Raw genomic sequence first — 17,488 nt, 5'->3', positions numbered from 1 at the left:
TTGGACTATAAAGAAAGCTGAGTGCCAAAGAATTGATGCTTTTGAATTGTGGTGTTGGAGAAGACTCTTAAGAGTCCTTTGGACTGCAAGGAGATCAAACCAGTCCATCCTAAAGGCAATCAGTCCTGAATATTCATTGGAAGAACTGATGTTGAAGCTGAAACTCCAATATTTTGGCCACCTGATGCAAAGAACTGACTCACTGGAAAAGACCCTGATGCTGGGAAAGACTGAAGGCAGGAGGAGAAGGAGACAACAGAGGATGAGATGGTTGGATGGCATCACCGACTTGATAGACATGAGTTTGAGCAAGCTCTGAGAGTTGGTGATGAACAGGGAAGCCTGGTGTGCTGCAGTCTATGGGGTTGCAAAGAGTTGGACGTGACTGAGTGACTGAACTGAAATTGAGATACTCTGTTAGGGTAAAACACATATGTGAAAGTCGCTCAGTTGTGTCTGACTCTTTGTGATCCCATGGACTATACAGTCCATGGAATTCTCCAGGCCAGAATACTGGGGTGGGTAACCTTTCCCTTCTCCAGGGGATCTTCCCAACTCAGGGATAGAACCCAGGTCTCCCGCATTGCAGGCGGATTCTTTACCAGCTGAGCCACAGGGAAGCCCAAAATACATATAGATTTTGGGTTTACAGCTTCTTGCCTTTACTTTGCACAGTGTATATTATATAAAACATGGACTCCAGAGTCAGATTACTTGGATCCAAGTCCTCACTTCATACTTACTGGCTGTGGGCAAGTTGCTAAACTCCTCTGTATCTCAGTGTCCTTGTTTGCAAGGTGGGGATACTAGTTGTGCCTGCCTCACTGGAGCGTTAAATGAGCAAATACAGGTAAAGATCCCTGCCCTGTGGCTCAATGATCATAAGCTGTTCTTATTATTTGTTTCTGGTCTAAAGGTGAGACTATCACACTGAATTTAGAGAGAAAATGTGCCTGGGACACCTTACCCCCAGAACAGTGAATTCTCCACTGGGGGAGATTTTTGCCCCCCAGGGAGGCTTCTTTAGTGGCTCAGACTGTAAAGAATCTGCCTGCAATGCAGGAGACGCAGGTTTGATCCCTGGGTCAGGAAGATCTCCGGGTCGGGAAGATCCCCAGGAGAAGGGAGTGGCAACTCACTCCAGTATTCTTGTCTGGAGAATCCCATGGACAGAGGAGCCTGGTGGGCTATAGTCCATGGGGTTGCAAAGTCAGACATGAGTGAGTGACTAACACACACACTTGCTTCCCAGGGACATTTGGCCCTGTCTGGAGACATTGTCACTAGTAGGGGTGATGGTGCTACTGGCACCTGGTGGGGAGAGTCTGGGGATGGTACTGAACATCCTGCAGTACACAAGCCAGCTCCCCGTAACCAGTAATTTTTGGAGCTAAAATGTCAATAATGATCAGAAACCCTACCTTAGAAGATGCTCTCAGACTTCTTTTGTATAGTGATCAATCCCATACCTGCTTGGCAAAGGACAGTGCAGTCAAATGCGTGATTCCTATCAACATATTTCTAAGAATCCCCGCGGGCTTATTTGAATGGGGAAATTTTTGTGAGCTGAAAATGAGACCTCCTCTTCCTCCCCTGAGTAGCTCGGGCCCCAAAGTGCTGCAGGTCTTCCCCTAGTTTTGCCTACACAGCCAGTTTCGCCACTGGAGTGGCTGAATCAGGACTCCGGTCCTCCTGTGTCCAGGCCAACAACCTTTCCCACCGTGTTTTAGCTCGATTACTGGGCTCAGGTTACCACGAAAGACTTTTTTTGCCCTTCGTAATGTGTTTCCATTTGGGGTCTCTGACTGTCCTTCTCTGTAATCTGCTGCCTATTGATTGCTCCATTTCCCACCTCAGAGATTTTGGCGTGTGTCTGAACACATGGATTACTAGGGTCCCATAGTTTTTTGGGAGATACACCAGGCCCTGTACCCATTAGCCAATGCGAAGGGTTGAGAAGGGAAGGGGCATTTTTCAATTCCTCTGGGCACAGATCTCTGAGTCTTGTTGAGTTTGATTTCTGACTTCTCTTGTAAGAAGTCAAGATGCTCCGTCATCAGCTCACAGTTTCCACAAACTACACTTCTGTGTGTGAAGTTGGAAGAGTATTTATTGTCTATTGATGTCCTGGGGTACATGAAATCGTAAACTGGCTCAAACCTATTCTAGCTTCAAAGCCAGGTTCTTAAATGCTACTCTAGAGGAGTGGACTGCCCAGCCAAAGAGCTCTTGGAGACCATCTGGCCTCCTATGTACGCAATAGAATAGGGGAGGCCCAGAGAGAGACAGGACTCTCCCAGCTTCCCTCCTCCCCATCCAGTGTTGGTTCTGGGCTGGGACCCAGTGGGTATCCAGATGCCTGACAACATTTTCCAGGCCAAGGTATATAAGAGCCCTGTGACCTGGGGATGTGAAGACAGCTGGACAAACAGCTTGGGGGTTCTGGGGCCAGTCTCCTGCCAGGACTTGGTGCCCTCATGGGGGAGAGGGTGGAGTGCCAAGGGCAGTGGGTGGGGGGGATATGAGCCCCTATGAGCACCCTCCTTCTCTGAGCCTGTGTCCAATCCTGCCTAGGGAGAAGAGCTCCCTCCTTAGTGCCTGGCCAGCCTTAAGCCAGGCTAAGTCTGGAAGAGGCTCAGATGGAAACTCCAGAGACTGAACTGTGGTTGGCTCCTGGGATCATAAGGTTAGTGAGGAGATTTCCCATCAGCCTCCCATTTCACAATGAGCTTCTGGGTGGAATTGCTCCCATGGCAAATGATTTGTAGTGCCAGGAACTATCCTTTAGGGACATTCTGGGTCATGAAACACCCAGAGTTGGACTCCTCTGTGCTGACTGGAATGTGGACTTAAGTTCTGGCCATGCTCACCAAGTAGGGGTCAAATCTGTGGACTTCTGATTGGCCAAGAGCCACAGAACCACATGCCATTAACAATGAATGCCAGCACCCAGGTGACAACTTCCTACCAAGGCTCAGAGTAGTCAAGGGATTTATGATCACACAGCAAGCAAATCTCAAACTCAGACCTCCTGATTCCATTGCTCTTTCTACCACATTAGCAGCCATCACATATCCCAGATTTCCTGAGACATCCATATTTTGTACAACTTTATTCTATTAAACAAGTGGAATTTAAGGTGTGTGTGTGTGCAAAGTTGCTTCAGTAGTGTCCGACTCTTTGTGACCCTTTGGACGTAGCCTGTCAGGCTCCTCTGTCCATGGGGCTTCTTTAGGCAAGAATACTGGAGTGGGTTGCCATGCCCTCTCCTCCAGGGGATCTTCCCAACCCAGGGATCTAACCTGTGTCTTTTATGTCTCCTGCATTGGCAGGCGGGTTCTTTACCACTAGCTCCACCTGGAAAGCCCTTAAGATGTGACGACCAGTGATTAAAATTTTTAAAATTTATTTGGCTGTGCTGGGTCTCAGTTGCATCACATGGGATCTTCAATCTTCAATGAGGCACGTGGGATCTAGTTCCCTGACCAGGGATTGAACCTGGGTCTCCTGCATTGGGAGCACAGAGCCTTAGCCACTGGACCTCCAGGGAAGTCATTCTACCCGTGACTTTGATTTTGATTATTTTGTGAGACTTTTCAAATAAATGATTTATAGATTACGAAAGCATTTTTGCTCAGATCACATGCCCTAAGTGTGAGTTTGAAATGACTGACCTGGAGAGAAGCCTGGCAGACTCCAAGTGCTTGCTAGGCTCACAGCAGCATTCTGAACAAGGAGCCAAATTGTGAGCTTTGTGCTTTGTGGCCTGGCTACCCTAGCCAGTGGGTGGTACAGAAATTAGGAATTCATCCAAAAGTCTGGATGTGAGTGTAGTAATCAATGAGGTTCTGAGTAACCAGCTCAGAATGATGCTGCCCAAGTGAGCTGCTCCATATTGGATAGCAATTCACTGAGCCAGTTGGAGGCTTGGTTCAGGGACAGAGAGAAGGGAGTAGGGAAAGTGGGTAGAGCTGGAGTATCTTCCCTTAAGTTCCTGTGTGTCTTTTCAATAAACATCTAGATACAGCACAAGAATGGTCATGGCTAGGATGTCCTGGGAGCCACCCTGAATTCTGGACAAGTGAAAGATGGGAGTGGGGTGAGAGGGTCATTGTTCTTTTCTCTGAGCCCAATTCTTTTCTCTCTAGATTGAGACCCACTCAAACCAAGAGGAGACATTGATGATCTCATTGTCAGCTGATCCTAAGTCAAATGTGGTGGGGGTTGGATAGGGAGAAGTCAAGTGCTAGGCAGTATGAAGGGCAGGCAAAAGAGAAGTTGGTGCAGTCTAGGAACTGAAAGAAGTGAGATGAGGCTAGATTTCAGGGTGCAAAGTGGAAAGTGTTAAAAACTGAAGCCTTTGTTGGCTTGATCAGGTTGGGGCCTGATCATGACTGGCCTTATAACAGAGTTTAGACTTTATCCCAATGGGATGTCACCAAAAAACTGAGGTAGGGGTGTAATATGATCTAGTTTATGTTTATTAAGGTTTCCAGATTTGAGAGTATATCTAAATACAGACTTGAGAGTAATTAGCTCTGTGGCTGACAGCTGAAGCCCTGCAGTGTGTCTTGAGAGTCCCTTGGACAGCAAGGAGATCAAACCAGTCAATCCCAAAGGAAATCAACCCTGAATATTCATTGGAAGGACTGATACTGAAGCTGAAGCTCCAATGCTTTGGCCATCTGTTGTGAAGAGCCGTCTCACTGGAAAAGACCCCAGTGCTGGGAAAGATTGATGGCAGGAGGAGAAGGGGACAACAGAGGATGAGATGGTTGGGTGACATCATCGATGCAATAGACACGAGTCTGAACAAAATACGCTGGGAGATAGTGAAGGACAGGGAAGCCTGGAGTGCTGCAGTCCATGGGTTGCAAAGAGTCAGACACAACTGAGCAACTGAACATGTGTGTCTGAGCTGTCTAGAATGGTGTACTAATATGTACTAGCAAGGACTCTGGGTGCTAGTATTGAGCTGATCTGAATTGGGATATGCTATTAGGGTAAAATGGATATAGATTCTGAGGACTAGTGTGAATTAAAGCTATGAAATATCTCACTGTTAACTTTTATATTTAACATGATAAAATGGTGATGTATAGATATATTTGCATTAAACAAAAATATTACAGTATTAAGATTAATTTCATCTTTTTAACTTAAAAAATAGTTACTAGGAATTTTAAAATTACACAGGTGGCTTGTATTATATTTTCATTGGACATGGCTGACAAAGAATCCTAGAGGAAGAGGTCCATTTAAAGGGTTTTGGAAAATGTAGTACTAAGAGATGATAAAGAAATTGCTTTTGGAATTGTTTGGTTATAAGGAACAGAAACCCTTGAGTTGAGCTTAAAAAGAAAGGAATTTATTCAGAGAATTCAAAATATTTGAGACAAACCAGGGGCTGAAAGTGCATCTGGGATTGAGAGGAATTGGGACCCGGAATCCATTAAAGATCAATGCAAATGGTCTCACCGTTTGCTTATCTGTTTATCTGGGCTCATGTTGTCTTTTTCTCTCTGTGCAGCTGCTTTATTCCTTCTCTGCAACTGATTTTTTCTGTTCTGCTTTTATCTGAGGCAGCCCACCCTCATGTTAACTTGCTTTCTTAGGACAAGACACAGAGATGAACCAGAACCTCCATGACCCAAATTCTAGCCCAGGAGGGAACATGTGATTAATGAGATTTGGATCCAGAGTGCTTTCTGGTCCAACCAATCATGATCAGAGGTGCAAGGTCATGTTAACCATTAAGTTAACAGGTTCTGTGGAATGTAGACCCTTGAGGAAGGGGTGGATGAAGGACAGACAAAGTGATTGCTGTAGCCTTTACAGGAAAAAACCCAAAAGAGACTTAGAAGGAGCAGCCAGAGTGTGGGAGGGATTTGCAAGGACATGGCATCTCAGAATCCAAAGAGGAAGTCATGACCAATAGAATGAAATCTTTTGTGAGATCAAGTAAGATGAGGGATAACCAATGACCTATGGATTTGGCACAGGGGGTGATGACTGTCCTGGGTGAAAACATTTTCAGAGAAGGGTGGGAGCCAGAGCACAGTCTGGATGAGGTTAGAAAGTGGAGGCAGGGGAGGCAGATGGGAACTTTGAGAAGATTGGCTTTGAAGGGGAGAAAGAGACAGTGTGGCTGTGGAGGGAGAAATGGCATCCAAGGAAGATTGGTGGGTTGGCTTGTTTTCAGATAGGCGAGGCTTGGGTTTATTTAACTGGTGATGGGAAGGAGCCAGGAGAGAGAGAAAGGGCAGAGACCCAAGGGAAAGCAGATGGCTGCTGGTGGGAGAGGCTGGACACAAAGCCCCAATGAGAAGATGATTTTCTTCTGTGATTGGGACAAACTTGGGAAACATGGTGGCAGATATCAACTGTATTGTTATGGCTGCAGTTTTCTTGGTTAAATAGGAGACAAAGATACCTGGTGTGTGCAGGGCTGGGACTTGGATCAGAGACTTGGAGTGATCGGGCTAAAGGAGGTCATGGTTTTAGGAGCCCTGGCTTCTGTCTGCAGGCACTCTGGGCTTGTTCAATCAAGTGATGACATGCCTAATGGGACATGTAGATACACACGTGGTATTTCCAAGGACAAGATTTGCCATAGACTGTTTTGTGACCCCTAAGGTGGTGGTGGTGACAAAGGTCCATATAGTCAAAGCTATGGTTTTTCCAGTAGTCATGTATGGATGTGAGTGTTGGCCATGAAGAAGGCTGAACCCCAAAGAACTGATGCTTTTGAACTGTGGTGCTGGAGAAGACTCTTGAGAGTCCCTTGGACAGCAAGGAGATCAAACCAGTCAATCCTATAGGAAACCAACACTGAATAATCATTGGAAGGACTGATGCTGAAGCTGAAGCTCCAATCCTTTGGCAACCTGATGCAAAGAGCCGACTCATTGGGAAAGACACTGATGCTGGGAAAGATTGAGGGCAGGAAGAGTAAGGAGTGACAGAAAATGAGATGGTTGGATGGCATCATTGACTCCGTGGCATGAGTTTGTGCAGACTCTGGGAGATAGTGAAGGACAGGGAAGGCTTGTGTGCTGCAGTCCATGGCTTTGCAAATAATCAGACACAACTTAGTGACTGAACAACAATGTGGCTGTAGTAGGAGGTGGGATCTTTGAGAGGTAATTAGATTTAGATGAGTCATGGGGCTGGGACCCGCATGATGGGATTAGTGCCCTTAGTAGGAGAGAAACCAGAAAGCTTGCTTTATCTCTCCTTGTTCTGCCATGCAAGGATACAGTGAGAAGGTATCTGATTATCTGCAAGTGAGGCCCCCACCAGGAGGCATGTGCCTCTGTCCATCACACGGGCATGGACACCAGGAATTGAGCCTGCCAGCACCTTGATCTTGGACTTTCCAGCCTCCAGGACTGTGAGGAAGAAATTGTTTCAAGGATCTGGTCTGTGGCATGTTGTTACAGCAATCAGAGTAGACTAATACAGGCTTGGTGTATACACACCTCGGTATGCTCAAACTACACACACATGTTCACATCAGCCCAGCTCACACGTACATATATACCTGCACCTGCATGTATCTGGCATGTGCATGCCAGTGCGGATGAACAGAATTGCACACTCGCATGTCCACACCGGGGCCTTCCCCCTTTTCCACCCCCGTTCCTGAGCAGCAGGGCTTGAATTCTTCATTGCCATTTATTGAAACCTCTTGTTGAAGAAAGGGGTGGGCACAAGAAGGGGAAGAGGGTGGAAACAATGAGGGAAGTGGCCAGTGGGGAAGGGCTGGACAGAATGGCAGGGTCTGGGCTGCGGGGGGAGGGTGAGGGCAAGGTGGGGTGTGCAAAGGCCTGTGGCCAAACCTTTGAACTGGCCCGGGCTGGGCTGAGGGGGCTCCAGAGGTGGTGGAGATGACTCCTGCAAGGTCTCAAAAGACTATGTCCTAGGAGCATGGATGTGCCCAGGCCCTCCCCAAGGTGTCCTCAGAGCCCAGAGACAGGCAAGGACCTGGCTGGGATTTGTTTGTGGAGGGCAGGGAACGAGGGTCTGTTGCCTTCAGCTGGGGTCCAGGCCTGGCTCATGAGGCTGCAGAGGGATCCTCTGGGATGCCTTTTCTGCTTCTGGCTCCTGCTTTGACTGCTTAGTCCGCAGGGACCTAGGGAAAGAGAGCTCAGGAAAAGCCCTGGGCTTCCCCACGGAGGAGGACTGCTGGGGCCAGAGGCAGGGGACTGACCAGTTTTCTACATCCTCAATAGTCTCTGGCAAGGGCCGATTGAGTGTCTCAGGCAGGAAGAGGGCTGCACTGCCTCCCAGGAGGGCGATGCTCCCAAAGATGACATTGGGGATGAAGGGTTTCAGCTCCGCCGTGATTTTCACCAGGGGGGCTGTCATGCTTCCCACGCGGGCCCACATATTACTTATGCCCATACCTGTTTGCCTGGGATAGTTCAGAGCAGAGGTTGGCAGCCTGTGCATGCATTCTCAGAGAATGGCTCTGGGGCTCCTGGATCAGGTCCACAATTCCACCTGCCCCTGTATCCTTTGGCTGGGCCAGCCCCATGCCCAGCACCTACCGAGTGACTGTGGGGTATAGCTCGCTTGTGAAGAGGAAGAGGCAGCTGAAGGAGCCGGATAAGCATCCCTTCCCAAACACAGCCAGTACTGTCCTCAGGGTCATCAAATCTGCAGAGGAAAGAAAACAAGGTGAGCCTTGGGGCTCAGGAGTCCCCGAGTGTTCTCACTCCTCGGAGACCTCCTCTCCCTTTTAGTTTTGGTTGCTGGGAAGCTCAGATTCAAACTTAAAGCCAACTAATAGCCCCTCTGCTATCCCCAGGGCTGTGTGGGCTTCTGTCCTGCTGCCTTTGGGTCTTTCCCTGACTCTGATTCCTTATTCTCATAGTTTATTGTATCTTTTTAGTCCAGTTCCTTTGGGAAGATGTTGGTGTATTAACCCATGTGTGCATCTGTGCTAAGTAGCTTCAGTCATGTTTGACTCTTTGTAACCCCATAGACTGTAGCCCACCAGGCTACTCTGTCCCTGGGATTCTCCAAGCAAGAATACCAGAGTGAGTTACCATGCTCTCCTCCAGGGGATCTTCCCAACCCAGGGATCAAACTCGTGTCTCTTCCGTCTCCTGCATCGGCAGACAGGTTCTTTACCACAAGTGCTGCCTGGGAACATCCCCCCACTTTACTTTATTTTTTCAATATAAAGTAAAATTGGCTTTTCCAAGGTCATGGTGAAGTAGGCAGCAGAGTGTTTCTTGGTCACTAGGCTCTGATGTTTCCCCATCCAAGCTCGTTTTCTGCAACCAAGTCATTCAGACCACGCAATTCCTCACACGGTGCAGACACCACCATACTCTGCCTGGTCTGAGTCAGGTCTGGAAAGGATCTTTGATAGCATCTAGCCCAACTGAGTTATTTTCTAGATGAGAAACCTGGGCCCCAGAGAGCACAGGGCACTGCTGAAGGGAAGAGAGAGGAAGATCCTGCAGAACTGGAGTCCCTGGAACCTTACTCCCAGCCTGCGAGGCCCACAGACGTAGGTCAGCCTCTCTCAGAGGGTTCTGGGAGTAGTGCCAGCTTCTCACCTGCAGGCACAAAGATGAGCGACAGGATGCACCCTCCTGCCAGGAGCAGAAGAGCAGCCTCAGTGGTGTGCCGGCCCAGATAGCTTATGGCCAGCATAGTGATGAACTTGGCTGGGACGTCGACCCCGCCAAAGATGAGCTGGAGGATGTAGAGGTTAACTCCAAATTCCTCCACGCCCATAGCCAAACTGTAGTAGGCAAAACCGGTGGAAAACCTGAGGGGCAGAGAGTGATCAGTTATGACCCACAGCCAGCTGCGGGCCTCTCCCCATGCCGCTCATTGGGTCAACAGGATGATGAAGAGTTTCATTTCTTGTCCCAGCTGCAATGGATTGGTATGGTCTGCTTCAGTGCCATTTTGAGGCTTCTGATCCGTCTGGGCTCAGTGAGAGCATGCTGGGATTGATTGGTTATGTCTGACATAGGCATGGTTTAAAGTAGGGTGACAAGAGCCATATAATTGACTCCAGAGGATACTGATACTGGGGGGACTCTTGGAGACCAACTGCTGCTGCTGCTGCTGCTAAGTCGCTTCAGTTGTGTCCGACTCTGTGCGACCCCGTAGACGGCAGCCCACCAGGCTCTGCCGTCCCTGAGATTCTCCAGGCAAGAACACTGGAGTGGGTTGCCATTTCCTTCTCCAACGCAGACCAAAGGAGGCAGCAAAAGATCTGTTTTGGTTGGGTAATGGTCTAGCACTCAGAATGGGGGAGGAGAACATCCCCAGGGCTGTGCTTGTGAATGAGATGCCTCCTCTCTCCCTCTCAGAGTTGTGGGAGTCCTCTTTGAGGGGAAGCATTCCTGGACACAGTGAATCCTTTCCACGTGGCGATGGCCGGGATGAAGGGACTCAGAACCAGGTTGCGGAAAGGGCTTTGAAGGAGTGGTGGGATGGCGGGCAAAAGAGAAGATTCAGGAGAAACATGATTTCTGTTGTTAAATCTTGCAGCCCTGAGCACTAGCCTTGTTCTGTGGGGTCCCAGAGAGCAGAGCTGGACCAGTTGGGGGTGGGGGGCAAGAACAGAGAGGCACAGCTCACATTGTGAGATATGAGCTGGTGAAGGGGTTTGGAGCATCTGCCTTGTGGGTAAGGTAGGTGTGACTCCAGGGGAAAGCAGACCCTGATGGCTGGACCTGTCTGTGGGGCAGGGATGCGAGGGATTTCTGGGGTTTGAGGCTGGGCAGGGGCAGCTCCGAGGAGGGGATACCTCTACTCTTCTTGCAGGTACTCAGGCCTTGTCTGTAGGTGAGCCTGTCAGAGACCTTGTTCATGACACCTGCTCGGCAGGGGTGCTAGGGTGTGGGCAGGGAGGGGCGGTGGGTTACCAGGCCAGGGAAAGACAGAAGGTCATTCGGCGCAGGACGGGTGTCCGGAACAGGTCAGCTACGCTGCGCTTGGCCTTGGCCAAGGCCACTTCTTTCTGCGTGTTGAGCTTGATCTCCTTGGGGGCAGAGGAAGGGGAGGGGTGCATTAGTGACCAGCTGGTGGGCAGCAGGAAGAAGAGAGGGCAGTGCAGGCCTGGCGGCTTTAAAGAAGCTTGCTTAGCTCATCAGAGGTAGGCTTGTGGGCAGAGGAAATGGAGGCAATAGGAAGGGGATAGTGCAATAGCAGAGCCTGGGTTCCTGCCCCAGACCATAATCCCCCTCAGCCTCTACCTCCAGGCTGAGTTTCTTTCCTTCCTCCTTCTTCCCGTTGAAGGCTGCCACCTGCCGGAGTGTCTTCAGGGCCTTGGAGGATCTTCCAGATAGGACCATCCAGCGGATGGACTCTGGCAGCCACCTGAGGGCCAGAAGCAAGTCACAGTATCTCCCTGCCCCCAACCTCCCAACGCCAGAAGCTCTCTAAGAGGCTGGAACGAGATCATGTGCCAGAAAGAAGGAGGCCCAGAAACCTGAGTTGCCTTACTACAGATTTCATGGAATTTAAACTTGGCCAGGCTTTGCACCTGGGCTGCCTGCAACCAACACAAATTCCAGAGATCTCTTCTTCCCTTTCCAGAAGAGCCTTTCCCCTACACCCACTCTCCCCACTGCCACCCACCTTGCAACTTGGGTTGTTTGTTGTCCTTGGGTGTCTTTTTGAGCTATGACCCTTGAGTCCTAGACCAAGGCAGGTGGGGCCTGGGGAAGGGACGGCACTTTCGAGACTGGACTGCAGGAGGGTCTTGTGCGTTCATGCACCCAGCCTTCCTTGGGCCAAATTCCAGGTCCTGGGAGAAGGTTGGGGCAGGGCTACAGCCCCAGGGCATCTTAGGAAGGGGGTTAAGTGCTAAGCGCAGGGTTGTGGTCTAGGGAGTGGGTCCAAGCACTCTTTGATTCTCCCTGCAAAAGGCCAACTCTGCTGGGTGCGGGGGGTTTGCAAGAGCAGCAGGGGAGCTTGGGGTTGCCAAGTGTGTGGCTAACCTCACTCTCCCTGACCCCTGGGCTGTCCTTTTGGGGTGGGTTCACTCTGAGCAATCCCCGAGGGTCACTAAGATGAAGAGAAATGCAGGAGGCAGAGGTGTGGGGAGACAGGAGGGATGCTTGGAAAAGTCTGATCCCAGGGGTCTGCTCTGGCTGCGGCCCCCACAGGCATCCAGGACCTGGCTCCAGTGAGACCCTCTGGGGAGTGGACACTGGTCTCCTGGCCTAGACCTTTGGTCCAGCTGGTAGTGGCAGCCTACTGGGCCCATTGCTACCTGCTCTTGTGGTCTTGTTTCTGCCCGGATAGTTTTCTCAGCCTGCACCTACCAGAATGATTCATGACTTCCTCCCAAACCCCATAGCCAGGGTCTAGGTTCCATCCTGCTCTTCCGGAAAATAATGACAATTGGTGAACCTTTCTATGGACCAGGCTCTGGGTGAGAGGCATTAGTATCTCCACTTTGCCTAGGAAAATCTTGAGGCTTAGAATGGGTGAAGCTTGTCTCAAGTCACACAATGAAGGGGCCTGCTGACCCTTATTTTGCCTCCTAACTCTCAGCTCCCATCCTAGGCTGTGGACATGCCCAGTTTCACCCCAGACCCTCTGACCGTCTCTCTCACTGCAAGATTGTCCATCTGCCTGGGAGCTTATTTTCATTTTCAAATGGAGGCCCCATTCCAGTCCTGTGTCTTTTTGCACAACCTTCAGAGATTGCTTCACCTCATCGAACCTCTGTTTACTCATCTGTAAAATGGGAATACTAATGCACCCTTCACACACAGATGCTGTAAGCGTCAGGATGATGTGGACTGATGCCCAGAACAGGGCCTCACATATAGTAAGTGCTGGATAAAGGGTTCTCCAAGACTTCATTTCTGCTCCTGAGTTTGTTCAATATTTCCTATTCTTTGGGTCCTGCTATCAACTACCACACACAATTTGGTTTCCCATCTTCATCATTGAATCAGACTCCTCGATTCTCCCAGGTTCTCCAAAGAAAGTTGGAGCTTTCTTTTCCTTTTTTTGGCCACACTATTCAGCACGTGGAACTTCCCCAACCAGGGATGGAACCCGTGCCCCCTGCAGTGGAAGCACAGAATCTTAACCACTGAACCACCTGGGAAGTTCCAGCTTTCCTTTCCTTTATACCTCAAATCCAGGAGTCCCCAGACTCTAAGGACTTTTCCTTCAAAAATGCCCCAAGCCCCACCTTCCCACACAGTCACCTCCCCCTGTCTCTCATCCCCCGCCCACCCCCCCGGCTTGGGTCTGCCTTTCTGTGTAACTCTGTCACAAACAGAAGCTTGGTCAGGCCTTTCAGCACCCCAGGCATCTTCAGAGGCATTCTCTGTTCCTCCATGTGAAGCTGAGGCCTCTCTGCTTTCTGGTCTGCCCCTCACCCAACCACGTCAACTTACCCTCATTTTCTACTGCCCTGGGTCCCCCCTGGGTGCTCCCTCCAGAGCCACACCTCTATGTGCAGTTCCTCCTCCCAGGAACCCCCTTCCTGACCATCTCAGGGTGTCTCAGGACAGACAGAATCAGCCAGCCTGGTCAGGCATGAGCTCCTCTTATTTGATCCCGGCAGGCCCAAGGAGGCGCACTGAAGAAGAGGGGCCACATACCAGGACAACAGAAAGAAGGCAAAGAAGGGAACGGACACGGTTAGCTGGAGCCAGCGCCACTGTGGAATGACATAGGCCAGGCCGGGCAGAATGAACTGTCCAAAGGTGTAGAAGTAACCGACTGCAATCGACTTGATGGCCCGCATCCGGGTGGACACCCACTCGACATCTGCAGGAGGAGCCCAAGGACCCAGTTAAGACCCTTGTGGGTCCTGGGCACCTCCAGAGAAGGGGTATCAGTTCCTGTCCCCTACTGGCCGCTTGATCTGACCCTGACCCTAAAGTTTCATCACCCCCATTTTAGAGATGCTATGACTGAGGTTCAAGAGGCAGGACTCAAATGTAGGTTTGTCTGATTTCCAAGCCCACATTTTTTTTTTTTTTAATTTGACTGAGTTAGGTCTTGGTGGCAGCACATGGGATCTTCTTTGAGGTGCTCAGGCTCTCTAGTGTGGCGCTTGGGCTCCAGAGCACTGGGTTCAGTAGTTCCAAGGCATGCAGGATCTTAGTTTCCTGACCAGGGATGGAACCCATGTCCTCTGCATGGCAAGGTGGCTTCCTAACCACTGGACCACCAGGGAAGTCCCCCTAGCCCACATTCTTGACTGCCTTTCCAGTGGCAGATGAGTTCCCTTGTTTTTAATCTACTTGTGTGTGTGGACTGAACGAGATCATGTACCTGGCAGGTGCCAGGCCAGGGTAAGTCCTCAGTATTGAAGCTGCTGCTATTATGCTTCTTTTGTTCAGAGTGGGCCTCTGGGGTCCTGAGAGGGGTAGTGCCTGGCTTGACCAAGGCCACCCGGTGCTGAGCTGGGCCCAGACCCCACTCTCAGCTTCAGGCTGGCTGCTTCCCAAATTCTTGGTCCCTGCCCCTTCCCCCTGTGGCTCACTCAAGATGACGGTGCTCAGGGTAATGCCTGAGATGCCGAAGCCACACAGGAAGCGGAAGACTGTGTAGGTGGGGAAGGTGGGGCTGAAGGCTGCGCCTGAGCCGCTGGCCGCCAGCAGCAGGTAGCTGCAGGTCAGGATGGGCTTGCGGCCAAACCTGCAGCTCGAAGAAGAAGAGGGATGTTAGCGGCTGTGAGCCAGCCAAGGAGAGTGACTCTGCAGGCCTCAGGGCAAAGGGCTGGACCCCACCCCTCCACCTCCCAAAGGGCCAGGCAGGGCATGTAACTCCCTCCCGCGACAGAGCCTTGCTGGTAATTGCTATTTTTGTTGACAAGTTTGCAGTTAGATGTTTGAGTTAATGAGTGATCTCCTCTACCCCCAGCTTAGTTGCCTGAACAGGGTTCAAAGGACCACTCCTCTCCAAGCCATTCATCCGTCCACCTCCACGGCCACACCTTGAGGCTGGGGCCCAGCTCTGGGCAGACTGGAAGACTCAAGTTGTAGAGGTTTGAGGGCAGAGGGTAGGCAGTGGCCCTGGAAGGGGCTGGCCACACAGCAGGGACCCTCTTGCCCACCTCCCCCAGCTCTTTGCCTCTTTGAGAGTGCATGGGTGGTACAGAGATGGGGGAGGGGGTCTCCATGGGTTGGGCCCCCACTTTGGGGCCCCTGCATCTCACCTGTCAGACAGGGCTCCCAGCACGAGCCCGCCAATCAGTATGCCTGCCATGAAGATAGACTGGGCCAGCTCCTTCAGTTTTTTGGAGTTGCATACCAAGTCCCACTGCATGTGAGAGAGAGGGGGCCAGGCAGCTCAGTCCAGCCCACTCAGCCTGGGCCCCGCGTGTGCACTCCCTCTCCCAGTGCCCTCGCTTGGGTTCCCCTAGCTTATCCCCTTCGGCCTGGTCCGGGGCTCCTTGGGTCCCTGCCCCGTGGCTGTGAAAGGAGAACGGCCCTTCAGCGTGTGTGGCCTGCCATACGGCTTCTGGTCACTTTAGCTGTCACACACCCAGGTCTGTTCTCAAGCTCCGCAGGCTCACCCGAGTCCAGTGGCTCCCTGTGTGTCTGCTCCCCAGCCTCTCACACTCAATGCGGGTCCCTCTGCCTGCACCCTCTCTCCTCCAGGGGACGTTCCTCCAGCCCACACCTACGTCTCTCTCTCTCTCTCTGCCTCTCCAGACTCCTCCCCATCTGCATTTGCATGTGCTCCAGTCTCTCCATCTTAGAGCCCTCTTCCCTTCCACATTCACTCCATTTCTCTCTTCCCTTCAAAGCCAAATCTCGGAAACAAGGAACCATCCTTGCTGTTACCCGTCCTTATGTCCCACTCATTTCCCAAGTCTGTCCCCACTACACCACTGAAACTCTGCTTCTCAAACCCAGTGGAACCTTCTGGGTCCCGACCTGACTTCCCTTTGGCAGCCCCTGACCCTGCTGACCTCTCCCTCCCCCTGGTCTTCCTTCTTTATCTCCCTCTGTGGTCTTCTTTCTCTCTATCCCTTGAGGGTTCCCCAGGGCTCCTCTTGGATCTTCCTCTTTTTATTCACTTTTCTAGGAAATATCATCTGCTTCTGTGACTTCAATTACTATTTTATGGTGAAGACTCCAAATCCCTGTGTTTAGCCCAACCTTTCTTCTGCCCTTGAGACCCAACGATTTAGCTGTCTACTTGAAATCTCTATCTGGAAGGTAGAGTCAATGACACTCATTACCCTCTCCCTGTAAGGTCGGAATCACAGTGATCGGCAACCTTTTTTGACTCCTTCCTAAATGGCAACCCATTCCAGTACTCTTGCCTGGAAAATCCCATGGACAGAGGAGCCTGGTAGGCTACAGTCCATGGGGTCGCTAAGAGTTGAGCACAACTGAGCGACTTCACTTTCTCCCATGTTACAATTGCTTGATCCTCCAGTTTCTAACTTTTTAATATTTATTTCTTCTTTTCTGTCTGCCCCAGCAGCATGTGGGATCTTAGTTCCCTGAAAGGAATCAAACCTGTGCCCCTGCAGTGGAAGCACAGTCTTATCCACTGGATCACTAGGGAAATCCCTTAGTAATTCTTGAATCTGGATTCTTCTATTTCCACTACTGCTATTTCAGTGCAGACATCATCCTCGTATGCTTGGATTAAGAACAACAGCCAATATTCAATAGAAATAAAAGTAATGGGACCTAATGAAATTTACAAGCTTTTGTACAGCAAAGGAAACCATAAACAAAATGCAAAGATAGCTTATGGACTGGAAGAAAATATTTGCAAACGATGAGACTGACAAGGACTTCGTTTCCAAAATACGTGAACAGCTCATACAACTCAATAACAAAACACAAACAACCCAATCGAAAAATGGGCACAAGATCCAAAGAAGACATACAGTTGGCCAACAGGCATATGAAAAGATGCTCCAACATTGCTGCTTATTAGAGAAATGCAAACCAAAACTGCAAAGAGGTATCACCTCACATCAGTTACAATGGCCATCATTAAAAGATCTACAAATAACAAATGCTGGAAAGGGTGTGGAGAAAAGGGAAACTTCCTACATCATTGATGGGAAATTAAATTGGTGCAGTCACTATGGAACACAGTATGAATATTCCTCAAAAAGTTAAAAATAAAGTTGTCACATGATCCAACAATCCCACTCCTGGGCATTTATCTGGACAAAACTATAATTCGATAGATACTTGTACCCCTTCATATCAGCACTATTCACAATAGCCAAAACATGCTGCTAAGTCGCTTCAGTCGTGTCTGACTCTGTGCGACCCCATAGACGGCAGCCCACCAGGCTCCCTGTCCCTGGGATTCTCCAGGCAAGAACACTGAAGTGGGTTGCCATTTCCTTCCCCAACTCATGAAAGTGAAAAATGAAAGTGAAGTTGCTCAGTCATATCCGATTCTTAGCGACCCCATGGACTGCAGCCTTCCAGGCTCCTCCATCCATGGGATTTTCCAGGCAAGAGTACTGGAGTGGGGTGCCATTGCCTTCTCTAGCCAA

General features: G+C 50.3%; 1 protein-coding gene across 1 annotated transcript in view; it reads right to left on the bottom strand.

Annotated features, from left to right (window-relative positions):
• Positions 1-7,663: 7,663 nt before the first annotated feature.
• Positions 7,664-17,488, bottom strand: part of SLC22A8 (solute carrier family 22 (organic anion transporter), member 8) — a 20,507-nt gene continuing 10,682 nt past the window's right edge. The window contains exons 4-12 of the mRNA XM_010853962.1: positions 15,167-15,270; positions 14,492-14,646; positions 13,602-13,770; positions 11,229-11,352; positions 10,899-11,014; positions 9,573-9,787; positions 8,553-8,661; positions 8,213-8,416; positions 7,664-8,134 (exon numbers count right to left, since the gene is read on the bottom strand). Of these exons, the coding sequence (XP_010852264.1) occupies positions 8,035-8,134; positions 8,213-8,416; positions 8,553-8,661; positions 9,573-9,787; positions 10,899-11,014; positions 11,229-11,352; positions 13,602-13,770; positions 14,492-14,646; positions 15,167-15,270 (1,296 nt within the window). The 3' untranslated portion in view covers positions 7,664-8,034. The remainder of the gene's footprint in view (positions 8,135-8,212; positions 8,417-8,552; positions 8,662-9,572; positions 9,788-10,898; positions 11,015-11,228; positions 11,353-13,601; positions 13,771-14,491; positions 14,647-15,166; positions 15,271-17,488) is intronic.

The sequence above is a fragment of the Bison bison genome, unplaced genomic scaffold, assembly GCF_000754665.1.
Source record: "Bison bison bison isolate TAMUID 2011002044 unplaced genomic scaffold, Bison_UMD1.0 scf7180017864334, whole genome shotgun sequence".
NCBI classification, from domain to species: Eukaryota; Metazoa; Chordata; class Mammalia; order Artiodactyla; family Bovidae; genus Bison; species Bison bison.
Note: the sequence above shows the minus strand (reverse complement) of the source record. Positions and strands in the feature narration are given on the sequence as shown.